Source organism: Hyla sarda, unplaced genomic scaffold (assembly GCF_029499605.1).
Source record: "Hyla sarda isolate aHylSar1 unplaced genomic scaffold, aHylSar1.hap1 scaffold_2704, whole genome shotgun sequence".
NCBI classification, from domain to species: domain Eukaryota; kingdom Metazoa; phylum Chordata; class Amphibia; order Anura; family Hylidae; genus Hyla; species Hyla sarda.
In genome coordinates, this window is record NW_026609401.1 from 1 (window position 1) to 15,610 (window position 15,610).

Sequence of the window (15,610 nt, forward strand, 5' to 3'; positions counted from 1 at the left end):
TGTCCAGTCCTACTACAAGTCCCAGCAAGCCCTTAAGTCTCTGAGTCACTGGTCACCTCCATGGCCCTGGCTGAACTGTATAGACATTACCATCTGTCTACCCTCAGTAAAGCTACCGTTGTCCGTAACTTGGTGTCGGAGTCATTATTACCCCCGTGCCTACCCAGGATCTAGCGATATACCTTCAGGTGATATCGAGGATAAACCACGCCCTGGCATCACAAATACAAGGGGTTAATGCCATCTGCCCCCTAGGGTAACAACATCTGCCCTTATCACACCCTGTTACCACATATCTATCTATCTCAGTGATTCCCAACCATGGTGCCTCTAGCTATTGAAAAATTACAATTCTCAGCATGTCCAGGCATGCTGGGAGTTGTAGTTTAGCAACAGTTGGAGGCACCCTGGTTTAGAGACACTGATTTATATTATCTATCTATCATCTATCTATCTTTCTATACCTTGAGGAAATAAACCTTGTTTGATCACTATTTGGAGTGCTGCGGGACGCTTTACTTTGCTGCATATTACTACTGCTGCCAGTGACCCGGGCTGCGATTGGGCCCGCTTGCACCCGCTGCATCCCTACTTTGCATGGTGTGCTGCTCCTTCCTACAGTTGGATGTATCTATCTATCTCAGTGATTCCCAACCAGGGTGCCTCTAGCAATGGCAAAACAGCCTAAGGCTGTCCAGGCATGCTGGGAGTTGTAGTTTTGCAACATCTGGAGGCACCCAGGTTGAGAGACACTGATTTATATTATCTATCTATATTATATCTATCTATCTGTGGTAAGGGTGTGATGAGGGCAGATGTTATTACCCTAGGGGCCGATGGCATTAACCCCTTGTGATCCTCTACTCCACCCGAAGGTATACCGCTGGATCCTGGGCTAGGTACAGGGGCAAATAATGACTCTGAAGCCAAGTTACGGAACAACAGCTGGACTTGTGGATCCGTGGCTGCGTGGTAGACGTTAGGCCTCTTTAGGACACCAGACACTCTCTCAGGACTTGACCTCACTGCAACTCAGCTAAGCAGGAAAAAAGAGACAGAGGAAGCTCCACCCAGGGCTTATATGGGGGAGACTCTGGAGGGGTCCCATAGGTCACCCTGTAGTCACATGGTCACTGGTACCTTCGTTGGTTACAATCACATGACAACAGTACTAAAAGGCATAGAACAATTATGTACATTGCATTGGATAACATATACATATATATATATATATATATATATATATATATATATATATTTATATATATATAGTCCCAAAATAAAGCAGCACTACTTATCCAGTCCAATAAGAAAGTTGGTGCCGGCGTCGCAAAGGACTTGATCAAGGTCCATCCAAAAAGTTAAACAGATTTGTAAATTACTACTATTATCTTCCAATAATTATCAGCTGCTGAAGTTGAGTTGTCCTTTTCTGTCTGGCAACAGTGCTCTCTGCTGACGTCTCTGCTTGTCTCGGGAACTGCACAGAGTAGAAGAGGTTTGCTATGGGGATTTGCTTCTAAACTGGGCGGTTCCCGAGACAGGTGTCATCAGAGAGCACTTAGACAGAAAAGAACAACTCAACTTCAGCAGCTCATAAGTACTGAAAGGATTAAGATTTTTTTTATAGAAGTCATTTACAAATCTGTTTAACTTTCTGGAGCCAGTTGATATATATATATAAAAGTTTTTTCGCTGGATAACCCCTTTAATTATCTATTCTATATATCTATCTGTCTGTCTTTCTAATCCATTCATATCCCTTTCCTTCTATCTTATTTCTTCTATTTTTTTATTTTATCCACTTGGTCCATGGATGTCAGGGAATGCTGGGAAATACAGTTTAACAACCAGTAGTTTACAGGTCACAACTAGAACCCTCCTTACATGTTTGTACTCTGCGGCCTACTACCTTGTTCCTTCTACACCTGTCAGCATCCTCATATGCATAGAGATTAGATTCCCTACAGAATTAGACATTAAAACAATGAAGATAAAGGCAGCTTCTCCCTTTTCATAATAAAACTCACAACAAAGAACATACTGAACATATGTGACTGTAATCTGCAGACAGTATCCCCACAGTACATCCTCACAAGGGATACGCACCAGGTCTGGTTATATTGTGTCATTTCCAGCCATAGACTATCACGCTCCATTACCACAACACATAAAGGTGAGTGCTATAATTCTATCAGTCCTCTTTCCTGAATTATCCGTACGTCTGTTAGCAGTTTATGAGCCAAGACATAGAAAAGAAGGAGAATTGTGAAAAGTTCACATTACATTTGCCATGTTGTTGTATCTCGGTGAGATGAACCTCCAGCCCAGATAGGCCGTGGCGGAGCCTTATAGTACTGACTAACACATAGCGGTCTGCCACTGTCCCTCTATAGAAGTATATTTCATATACATCTTGCTCACACTTGTTGCTGATCCCTATAGATATAAAAGATGTTGCTGTGTTCATTGTGTAACTTAGTGGTCTCCACCGTATATATCTCTCAAGCTATTACAAAACTACAAATTCAGGGTATCAGGGCATGCTGGGATGTGTAGTTTTACAATAGCTGGAGGGCCCAAGGTCGAGGACTACTGGTTTGGGTAATCTTCTTTGAATACATTGTTGTATAATAAAACAAGTTACATATAACTATACAACTATAGGTATATATATATATACGTAATGTCAACATACATTCAACATGGAAGAGTTTGTCATTCAGTTAAGTTCATCCATCAGGTTATCCACAGGATATAAATCTACTGTATATAACTACATTTGCTCTGTTGCATTTGAGTATATAATAAATACATAGAGAACACATTGTGCAGTAAGTTGACATAAAGGAGGTCAATACATTGCGGACAACACAAAAAGGAAAAAAAAGCATGGTACAGTAACAACGATCTGGGCCATATGGGCACCCACCCGTTCCAAGTAGCCACCACCTGCCCCCAAACGTCCTACCAGAAAGGGGACCAGATCTGTCCACAGGGACATCTGCCCAAGGCCCCACAAGGGAGTCTACATGTCAGCATCCCGTCTAGGGAGATAAACACTAATTGGTCCCGGCATGTCATCTTGGGATTAAGTCAACACACAGAGCACACGAGCTAGGGTGGGCATTGAAGCAATGTCACCTCCATACCAGACCTCTCGCCCTCCCCCTTACCAGTCCACCTCCTTCTCACCCCCCAACCCACTGCCACACTCCTCATATTAACCAGTGAAATTCACACAATGCTCAATGACATCATCACCCCTCCGGCTTAAAGATGGTCACCCAACTATCTTTTGAGATCCTTATTTTCTACTGATGCCCTCATCTTGCAACTTCCTTCGGTGCCATCTCCAGAGCCAAGTGCCCATCTCTACCTGAGCTCCTGGTTCCCTGTCCGCACTGCTCCGAGGTAAGGCTCTGAATCTCATTCCTCTTCCAGTTTTCTATCCGCAGGATATCTGATCCAGATTTAAAATAGAGAGGTTTAGCCATCCTGATAAAATTATGACTAATGATTTAAAGTTCTTACCCCGATAATACAGCTCGGCTCCTCTGATCTAGATTAACTTCTTTATGTTGGGGTCAACAGCACGGGAAATAAACACAGCACAAGGGTCTCTTTATCCAGACACATCTCTTTTCAGGAGAACATTCACTTATTCCTCGGTGCCCTGCAAGAAGAAAGTCGGAAGACATGGACTTAGACTACATGAACTCAAATAGAACTAGACCGATGGATACAATAAATAGATTGATAACATACAAAAAGACAGAAAGATTCATAGATAGATAAATAGATAGATAGATAGATAGATAGATAGATAGATAGATATGAGATAGATAGATAGATAGATATGAGATAGATAGATATGATATTGATAGATAGATATGAGATAGATAGATAGATAGATAAATAGATATGAGATAGATAGATAGATAGATAGATATGAGATAGATAGATATGAGATAGATAGATAGATATGAGATAGATAGATAGATAGATAGATAGATAAATAGATATGAGATAGATAGATAGATAGATAGATAGATATGAGATAGATAGATGGATAGATAGATATGAGATAGATAGATAGATATGAGATAGATAGATAGATATGAGATAGATAGATATGAGATAGATAGATGGATAGATAGATATGAGATAGACAGATGGATAGATAGATATGAGATAGATAGATAGATAGATATGAGATAGATAGATAGATAGATAGATAGATAGATAGATAGATAGATAGGAGATAGATAGATAGATAGACAACGACAGAAAGATACATGGACAGGCAGAATGCACAAAGACTAAAAGAAAGATGGATAGATAGATAGAATATAATTAATAGAGAGATAGAATACAGAAAGATAGATTAGTAGATAGGTGCCATAGTTAGATAGATAGACAGACAGATAGATAGAAAGAGACAGAAAGACATGGATAGAAAGAATACACAAAGAAATATGTGTAGAATACAAAAAGATAGACAGACAGAATACCGAAAAATAAATCAGTAGATAGGGACTATAGATAGATGAGACAGATAGAATCTACACACCTTTCTCTAATCAGGTTAGGGTTACATAGATATGTGTATAATATATGCATATACTGTACATCTATACATCAGATACACACATTTCCTCACGTATTAACAGTAAATTGCACACCTAATAATTACTTTCATCGCTCCAACTTGCCCCGTCCTATCGTCAAGAGTTTTATTGGAATTTTTGTATTTTCAACTCATACTCGCCGAGGCCCTAACATGTTTTTTAACAAAGGATCTGGTGTGTTTTCTAAAAAAGCAATTGCCTGTGGTACCAAATCTTTCATTGAGACACCCTCCCACTAAGGGAATGTTACTGAGTTCTACCATGTGCTCTCCTAGGAGCCGGCACTTTATCTACAGTCACCTCCCAGGCGCCTATTACTTCCTTGTACATGTTGGGGATCAGTAACCTTTGATGTATGTAAGTGACCATTTTATTTGAAACTAAATTACGTACAGATATAGCAGGGTTGTGTTTGTCATGTCGCACAGAGCGAAGTCATATAGGATCTTCATGTGTTTTATATAGGGCTGTGCTACCTTTACCGAGGGAGATCCCACCACGCATTAGCAATGCAGTCCCAAATAATGAGTTTGATTACATTTGTACATGCCTATATTTTATTAGTAGTATATTTTATACTTCGAGTTACTGGTACTTAATAATGAATAATTGATACATGAATATATTATTATTATTATTATTATTAACGCAGCTAGTTATGAAATATATAGATGGATTTATAGACGGAGAGAAGGATAGATAGATAGATAGATAGATAGAGAGATAGAAACATAAATAGTAAAGCAAGGATGCAACATTTCATAGGTTAAACATGGCGGGTGGAGGCACATACCAGACTTTGGTCCTATTTTTAACTTAAGCAGAATGCGGCAATATCTGCTTGACTAGATAGAGAAATAAGTGTATGTTATGTAAGGATAATGTGGCTTGCCCAACAAGCTGACATTCTAATATGTTAACATATATATGCTGAAAAGAAAAGCAAATTATAATGAACATGAGTGTAATTATATATATATATATATATATATATATATATATATATATATATATATATATATATATATATATATATATATATATGTGAATTCTGTCTTGCATATATTTGCAAATATGGTAAGGCTAATTTTGTAATTTGGAACAAATCACATTACATAGGACTGCAGGTAAACTTCCACCAACAGTCCCGCTAGTCTTAAAGCTGCATGCCATGTATATAGATGGTGTCATTTATCTATGTCTTTGCAGTTTAGCAGTAAAATATGTGGTGTATGGTAGAAGAAAAAATAAATAAAAAAAACGGAATGGAATTAAATAGAAATAAATGTCGATCTAGCAGAGTATGTGACTGACAGCTCGCAAAATACTGCAGAATGTTTACTAGAATGTTTACCTGCTGGGCTGTGGAAAACCACAGATACCGCACTGTAGTGTTAATGATGTAGAGTCAAAGGGTTAATTTGCCCTAGCTCACAGGACAAGGCGCCTTTATGGCAGCATATTAATCCCAATGTGATCTGTGTTATTCGGGCCATTAACCCTGAAAGGTCCACAGAGAGCAGGTGACAGTCACCTCCTACCCCCACATCCAGCAATGAGAATATTAACACAGTACAGAAAACAGAGGAAACTCATAGTTCTATCTCTGGTTTATGTTTTTCAGGAAGCAACAAGTCTCTGTATTATATCCACTGCTGAAGAATTAGAAAGAGGTGAGTAAAACATTTTCCATCTATCTATCTATCTCATATCTATCTATCTATCTATCTACCAACAATTCACAGAAGCAGCACAACCAGGGTGCATAGATGTAGGTGCCCGGAAACAAACAGTCTTGGTCCAGGACTCTTCAGATACAAAAAAAGTGGAGCTTTATTCCATCCAAAAAGCGATGTTTCGGCTGTCTTACCCGGCCATTATCCAAGCATGCTTTATAGTGGATGGGTGAACCAGCCGAAACGTCGCTTTTTGGATGGAATAAAGCTCCACTTTTTTTCACTTTAATCATTGTTTGAGTGCTGCAAATATTTTTCTTTTGTATCTATCTATCTCATATCTATCTATCTATCTATCTATCTATCTATCTATCTATATCATATACTTCTATCTAACTATATTGATCTATCTATCTATCTATATTATATACTTCTATCTATATCATATTCTTCTTCTTATCTATCTATCTTTCTCACATCTATCTATCTGTCTATCTCATATCTATCTATCTATATCATATACTTCTATCTAACTATATTGATCTATCTATCTATATTATATACTTCTATCTATATCATATTCTTCATCTATCTATCTATCTTTCTCACATCTATCTATCTGTCTATCTCATATCTATCTATCTATTTCATATCTATCTATCTCATATCTATCTATCTATCTCTTATCTATCATTCTCATATCTATCTATCTATCTATCTCATATCTATATATCATCTATCTATCTCATATCTATCTATCTATCTATCTCATATCTATCTATCTATCTCATATCTATCATTCTTATATCTATCTATCTATCTATCTATCTCATATCTATATATCATCTATCTATCTCATATCTATCTATCTCATATCTATCTATCTCTCATATCTATCTATCTCATATCTATCTCATATCTATCTATCTCTCATATCTATCTATCTATCTCTCATATTTATCTATCTCATCTATCTATCTCATATCTATCTCATATCAATCTATCTCATATCTATCTATTTATCTATCTAGCAACAGAAGAATACAGCAGCACACTGCCAGCACAAAGATATAGATAAAACATGAGTATATAGATAGAACATGAAAAGCTATACAGCTGTAGTGCAATAAATGAAGATATGAAACTATAAAATTATGAGGTACTTAGTTTGCAAATTTGGCGCCAAATAGCGTGGACCGTCCCACCACGGTAAGGAGACCTCATTCTGGGACGGACCCTACACTGTGAATATGCTTCTGTGTGAACAGTTCAACAGGCATTGCAAGGTCCGAAACATCCAAGGCACCTTATATGCACCTAATATTTATCTATCTATCCAAGTGATGCAGCTTTCTTGATTAATATTGAAGTTGTAAACTAAGATCAAGGCCCTGAGTTGCATGCATCTATATCTTTTTTTTTATTTATCTATCTTAAATCTAATTATCTAGCTTTTATCTATCTATATCTATCTTTCTAATTTATATCTATCTCATAGCTTTTTACCCATCTGTCCTTCATATATCCATCTCTTACATCCGTCTATTTGCGCTATAAGCTGTCAGGCCATAAACAGACGCATGACGCCGGACACACGCACATGGCGCTGTTGTTGCTGTAGCAGCGGGGGTTGGGTAATTCTCTCCCCTCTCTAATTGTCAGGGACACACTGCTGGGCTCTTATAATTTGGGATGGTCTTTTGTCTGTCATTATACCCAACCCCTCCCAGAGACACACAGTTAATCTGCTATAAAAATGTTGTGTTGATGGCGACTTGTGGAATGTGTTCTCCTGCTAAGTGAGGATTTACCGCATCCGTAAACATTGTCTTGGTAGAATTAAAGCAAATAGAGGGGACAACACAAGCCTACCTGACACTATACATGTGGGAGACCGGGCCCGGAGAGAAAAGAGGGTTAAATTACATGAATAAGTAAAATAGAGAGATTATTTATATGTATAAGTAAATATTATGATCAATTGACAAATAACATAACATAATAACATCAGAAAAAATAAAAAGATAGATAGGAAATAGACAAATAGATCTGTCACGTGACATCTGATCTGGATAAAGGGTGGTCTTCTCAAAGAGGTGGTCTTCTAAAAAAGCTTCACTTTATATTACAAACTTATCAAATGAAAAGAAAGACATTTCTTTTGGGGAAAAAAAAGTGAATCTGAAAATAAAAGGTAAAAAGCTTCAAATCGAATAATAATAATAATAATAATTATATATATATATATATATATATATACACAAACTTTAAATAATGAAAATGAAATATTTATATCCTCATATACACAAAATGTAAATAGGTCACAAAGTATTCCAATAATACACAGTTCATATAAAAATAACATTGAATAATATTTTTTTTTTACATAAATTTTTAAGTTTTCTGAAGTTTGTTTGAAGTGTTATATGACTTATAAAGTAGCCAATAGATTGACTATAGAGGATTTTCTATGCAGACGATATAGAAGTCTTTTTACACCTGTCACATCAGGAGTGAGATGTATTCTACATTAATGCAAACTTTCTAAAATGTAAATCCACATATAGTTTAGTATAAATGACCACGATAAAGCTAAAAACAGCCTACATGACAGAAAACATACATGAAACTAGTGATTTATTATAGCATTGGTGTTGGTCAGCTATAATAGTATACTACAGTAATAACAGTATACAGCAGTGGTTAGGAGTTAGGACTCGTTAGGAGACTGATTATCTTATTACTGGTCCCATCATACCAATGATCATCCAAGGTCTTAACAAAAGATACATAATAAGTGTCTGTCTCCCTTAATATCCCAATGAGATTGCTGAAAACAATGATTCCCCGGAAGTAATTACCTAAGTGGAGGTGATAATGACTTTGTACGTCAATCTGACAGGTCGGCTGGGTCCACGCTGATCAAAGAGATATGTGGAATGGGTGGCGATCCCTGCATTGTCACAGCCTTTCATATGGATAGTCTGCAGTATGCAGGACAGTAGGGAGTAGGATTCCTAGGCAGCAATGATGGAGATGGGACCTGAAGTTCTAAACTAAAAAAATAAAAATGATAAAGAAATAATTACAGTATTTCTCTACTGTCTGGGTTTACCACTTAGCTTTCCAACAGCCCTGAAAGTTTGCATGGTCATAGAGTATATGGAAATATGACAAGCATCTCATTTTTTAAGATTAAGCTTCTGTGCCGATCAGTTCCTTTTAGGAACTTGGGGGGGTCCAATACACTTTTCAAATCATTTTAGGTTGTTAAACTCTAAAGCGGACAACTTTGGGGAACAAATCTTTATTCCACTGCAATATGCTGCCCAAAACACAAATACTACAGTATAGACGTCTGTCAGCATATCAACCCAATACACATCACTAGCTTCTTATTAGGGCTATGATAAAACTTGCCAAACAGAGAGAAGGGGGGTTAGAAATGGATGGAAAGTGGACTGAGTGTTAATTCAATCATTTGGATTGTTTGGCCATTTGTTAGCACAAAATAATTTTCACAGAAAGGGTCACAAAACAAAAAAGGAGGTCTGGAACTCACATAACATTTACATCTACTATCTATCTATCTATCTATCTATCTTATATCTATCTACTATCTATCTATCTATCTATCTCATATCTATCTACTATCTATCTATCTAGCTCATATCTATATATCTATCATAATTATCTTTCTTTCTAGTCTATTATTACATATCTATGTCTATTTTTATCCTTTAATTTATTTTTATTATCTATGTATCTATTCTTTAATTTTATATCTAATCTATCTATTCTATCATTTCTATTATTTAATATCTATCTATTCTATCATTTCTATTATTTAATATCTATCTATTCTATCATTTCTCTTATATAATATCTATCTATTCTATTATTTCTATTGTTTAATATCTATCTATTTTTTCATTTATATAAATCTATTTTATCATTTAATATCTATCCTATAATTCATTTAATTTAATATCTATCTTTTCTGCCATTTTATAACTATCATATCATTTCATATCTATCTATCTATCTATTTATCTCCTATCTATCTATCTATCTATTTGTCTATCTATTAATCTATATATTATCTATCTATGTATCTATCTATCTCATATGTAACTATATATCTATCTTTAATATTTCTATACCTCTCTATTCTACTTATCTTAAACCTGCTTTATTGAAATAATCCCATAATTCACAGAACCGTATCTAGTCTTCACTTGTACATTTTCTACCAAATTTTTATTTATATTTTTATATATTTTTGTTGAGCTGTTGTTCTTTTATCCTACTAGTATAAGAAAAGCTATTACAAAAAGAAAAGAAAATAGTTAAACAAATTACCTTAAGGCTATGTTAACACAATGTCAAATAGTAATAAAAAAAAACTACGGTAAAATGAATATAATAATGTGTTTTTTAAATTCTAAGGAAAAGCATCTGTAGTTTTTTTTAAACAATATGTGCACTGACTGACATTTTTCCATAGACTTTAATGAAAAACATTATTAGACAAAAATACTGCTGCTTTTTATATTCATTTTACTGCAGTTTTTAGTTTTCATTTTACAATGTGTGAACTTAGCCTAAATGATGAAGAATTCCTAGTAATTTCCCAGAATTTGCTCATGTAGCCTATGTACTATATTCTGTAGACCGATAAAACATTGTTATAGGTCCTATAGTTTAGCGATCTCATTGTGGAGATCTTGAGCCAGTTAATAGGTATCATTGGCCCATTGAGTAGTTTATTGCAGTCCTATTAACTAGTGGATATACACAGATCTCCAGCTATTATTCCTATCTGGCTGAAAGAGCTACAGACTCCCCGGGGGGATACGCCTGGAGGTGGTCAAGGGAATATTCTCTACCAGATGTGATTCTGATGGAGTAGGCCAACAGATCTGCCTATCTGTGTTTACCCAATTAGCACAGTATTAACACACCCTCCGTGATTGTCATTGACGCCCAAACAAAAAGGTGTAATAGGATATTAGCTGGGGACACCTTACCTATTTTCCCCATGTTAAATAAATCCTTTTGTATCACCGAGATCTCAATGTGGAACCATTGTCCTATGTCATTACCCCCCTGGGGAACACTCTGTAAGGAGGGGCATTTGACTATCAATGGCTATAGCCTCATTGGGTCCTTGGTATTTGTGCATTTAACTCTATACTTGCATTAAGGACAATGGGGATTCTTCTGTAAAAAGTCTTGGTATGGTCACGGGGACAGCAATGCTTATATATTCACATAATTTATCAAGAAAATCTATATTAAAGCTTTAATATGTACTTAAAGGAACACATTGGGCAATTGGCCTACATGGTTGGACTCTAGGTATAGTTTTCCAAAGTAGTCCTACTTTAGGGATATGGTTCTTTAGACTTTTGACAGCCTCATGGACCAAATGCTGTTTCAGTTTTAAACATGAATGAATTTTAATAGACCATTTTTAAATTCTGGGTTTTCCAAGTTCTTGTCAAGTCTCCTCCCAAAATCTAAGGGGGAAGTGTCTTAGAGAGTAATGGGGAAGGTGGGCAGTGGGAGGAGAGTCCCTGACAATCTTTGATTTAATTAGTTAGTGGTCTGGAGGGGGAGCGTTTAAAGCAAACATTGGCCTCACCTGAGCTCAGTAGGCTTGGTCTTGGATGTAGAAGATAGACTTGATACCAGCGTCTGCTTTGTGGACTTCATAAGGACACAGCTTCAGCTCTCATACTTATAATTTTCAGGATCATCTAAAAGAAGCTTCCAAGGTTTGTTCAAGCAAGATATTTCCAAAGGATCTATAAAGGATCTTATCATCAAGATCAACTTTCAATCAACGTAGTTCCGGCCTCCGGAACCTCAAGTATTGAAATGATGTCCTACATTAAACAGCCACACTACGCAGTCAATGGGCTGACGTTAACTGGAACAGGAATGGATTTATTGCATTCTGCTGTTGGATATCCGTGTAAGTTTTTTTTTTATGCTTTAATACCTAGTTTGTATTGTTTCATAGTTTTTAAAATTGTTAATGTGCATAGGATGGATTGAAATTATATTTGTATATATTATTTTATTATGTTAGTTAATTTGCAAATATATCTGCATTAAAAATGTCGATAGAGTATAAATGATAAGCTGATCAATGCTTACACATACATGCTATAATTTATATTTTAGATATTTGACTCTATTAATGATTAAATAAATCCTATTTTTATGAAGCTGAGTGTGAGTTGGGTTGAATATGTCCATTAACTGTAATTTATTTTATTTACAAACCTTGTTGATCCAGAAAAAGGCTTAGCAATACCCTTACAAAATATGTTTGGCCTTTACCAGCAATTAGAGAAATCCTGATTCCTTCACTACTAGATAAGTGTAGCTATATTCTGTATACCTATGGAAATGTCTTATCTCTAGTGGCAAATACCTTAAGGGAGATAGCTTGCAAATGTTTATTTTTTGTGGTTTGCGCACAATGTATAATACAGATGTTCCTATAGGCTGTTCTTTTTGGGAATTTCTTATTTATTTTTTTATATATATGTAATGACATAAGCTCATTAGATCACATTTACGACTGTTCCTAAATCCTACCTCTGTTTTTTTCCCATCACTAGCCACTCCACGGAAGCAGAGAAGGGAGAGGACAACCTTTACAAGGGCACAGCTGGATATTTTGGAAGCTCTATTTGCAAAAACACGTTATCCTGATATCTTTATGAGGGAAGAAGTGGCCTTAAAGATAAATCTTCCAGAATCACGGGTGCAGGTAAATACCTTATAGTAGTAGCCTGTTTTTTACTAACTAGTTTTAATGAATTAATATTAATTAATCTAGAACTAAGGTAATAGAAGAGGGTATGTAGGTCCCATTGTCAACTATGTTGCAAGTAGCATTTTGCCCTTATATCTTCTTACCCCCTTTGATTTTACATAGTCGGATTATCTTATTATATAATCACATGTTTTAGAACCTTCAATCTAAAACTTGTTAGTTCTTGTCTCAAGTAACCCAAGCCTAAAGATGAGGCTTCATACATGTGGGCCCCAAGATTGGCACTAGATAATCCTTGCCCAAAGGAAACCAAGTCTGTAGATGAAGCTTGACTAGATATACATGATATAATCTATACTCATTTGTGTTTTTTTCTCTAAAGGTGTGGTTTAAGAACAGAAGGGCCAAATGTCGCCAGCAACAGCAGCAGAGCAGTGGACAGGCCAAACCACGTCCTACCAAGAAAAAGTCTTCTCCTGCAAGAGAGACTAACTCAGAAGCCAGCACCAATGGGCAGTATAGTCCTCCACCTCCTGGCACAGCAGTGACCCCCAGCTCTTCAGCTAGTGCCACAGTCTCCATATGGAGTCCAGCTTCTATATCTCCCATTCCAGATCCCCTGTCTGCCGTCACCACTCCTTGTATGCAAAGATCAGCTGGCTACCCTATGACCTACAGTCAAGCTCCAGCCTACACCCAGAGCTATGGAGGATCCTCTTCTTACTTCACTGGCCTGGACTGTAGCTCCTACCTGTCTCCCATGCACCCACAACTATCTGCTCCAGGAGCAACACTGAGCCCCATTGCCACTTCAACAATGGGTAGTCACCTCAGCCAGTCACCTGCATCTCTCTCAGCCCAGGGATATGGAGCTTCCAGCCTTGGATTCACCTCAGTGGATTGCTTAGACTACAAGGACCAAACTGCTTCTTGGAAGCTTAATTTCAATGCCACTGACTGCCTTGACTATAAGGACCAAAGTTCATGGAAATTCCAGGTCTTGTAAAGCCGGTTAAAGACTTTGCCAGGCCGAATCAATCGAGAGTCAATAATCAGGCGAAGGTACAATAGTGGGAAGAAGGAAGAATGCACAAAATTTGCAAAGTCAAAGTCTCCTTGTTGGCTAAAAAGAACCTGCTGACTAAGCGTTTGCACCTAGATATGGACTTTTAACATTCTCCTCTCTGGTTGCAGATCATGTTCTGTAATAGACAATGTTCAGCCTGGGATATAAAAGCACTTTGAATTAGAGTAATCATAGCTTTTGGTTATTGTCTCCTAGCTTTTTTGCATTGCTTTTGACTACTGATCAACGTCATATAAAAGAACAGCACAGGCTTTCTACATTTAACTCCCAGAGAGTAAAGTGGTCAACCAACTCTTTACTGCAGAAAGTTGAAGGCAAAGTTTTTACAGTTCATATTCATTCTATGTGAGTGAACTCTGGGTGCATTGTTTTTAGTAAAAGTCTAGCATTCTGCCACTAATATATTGTGGAATGTTTATATGCCTATTATGATGTCTGGTATTGCAGAGTCGTAGCTAGGCCAACCCCTTAAATATCTAAGTGGCTTGTTGGTGCCACCCCATCACCTAGTACCTGATTAACATGTCTTGACAACCCCTCCTAGCTACACCCCTGGGGTATGGCTTAAAATGATGGCGTAAATTTGGCAATCTAGTTACTTTATATTTGAAGATCCTGGTCTCTGTATATCAAGTCTTGCAAACCTTTCCCCGAACAATACAAGACCTGCTATAGACATGATAAATCAGGTCATGTGACACAAGCCTGGTGTATTTTATTACTGTATAATATGTTTTAAAAAATTATTAATTTATTTCATAAAAGGCTACGGTCCCTCCAAAAACATACCAGCTTTCACAATCTTTATGCTGGGCAAAAAATGTGTCTCTGTGTTTCTAACTTTCCTTTTTAATTGTTGTTAATAATATAGTGCTATGTAATAGCGTGTGTGTCTGCTGCCGCCAATGTTTGCTAAGGGAGGAGTTCCCCTCCCTCATAGATCTGTTATATTATTATTAATTAATGTTATTTGGAAAGAAAAAAAAACTGTGTGAGATATTATTAAAATATGTCAAACCAACCCGCGTGTTGTTTATGCAGTTTATTGATGACCAAGGTGAATGGGAAATACAGATGTCCATTAATGCAGATCTGTGCTCGAAACTCCCCGCTGAATGATGTTGAGAAGTATTTGTGATTTGTCACTCGGCCCTGGGTTATTTCTATATCATTTATTATTTCTGATCTCTTCTTCCTCTTGTAGCTAGATCTAGAAAGAAGCTAAGGTTCAGCAGCCATTTGTGTTCAGGCCCTTTAAAATGGGCCAAAGGGCTCCTGATCTTGCCGATCAGTGATCATTTACGAAGCCTTCAATCGTTCTAGATCAATTGTGGGGACTATTGGCACGGACGATTGCTGGATCAATCATGTGGCCCTAAAGTTCATCATTGTAGGCTGCACATTGTCATGTCATGTGTGGTCG

The 15,610-nt window shown here is 36.7% G+C and overlaps 1 protein-coding gene across 4 annotated transcripts; it reads left to right on the top strand.

The window, feature by feature from the left end:
• The first annotated feature begins 1,949 nt into the window (after positions 1-1,949).
• LOC130325195 (homeobox protein otx5) lies at positions 1,950-14,179 on the top strand. Of its 4 annotated transcripts, XM_056553295.1 has the most exons (6): positions 1,950-2,176; positions 4,907-4,988; positions 6,256-6,304; positions 12,064-12,287; positions 12,943-13,094; positions 13,483-14,179. In XM_056553295.1, the coding sequence occupies exons 4-6, from the start codon at positions 12,191-12,193 to the stop codon at positions 14,104-14,106; spliced, it is 873 nt and encodes a 290-aa protein (XP_056409270.1). In that variant the 5' UTR covers positions 1,950-2,176; positions 4,907-4,988; positions 6,256-6,304; positions 12,064-12,190; the 3' UTR covers positions 14,107-14,179. The 4 variants fall into 4 exon arrangements, with proteins under 4 accessions (XP_056409270.1, XP_056409272.1, XP_056409271.1 ...); XM_056553297.1 differs by lacking the exon at positions 4,907-4,988; XM_056553296.1 differs by lacking the exons at positions 1,950-2,176; positions 4,907-4,988 and adding an exon at positions 3,315-3,414.
• Positions 14,180-15,610: the final 1,431 nt, after the last annotated feature.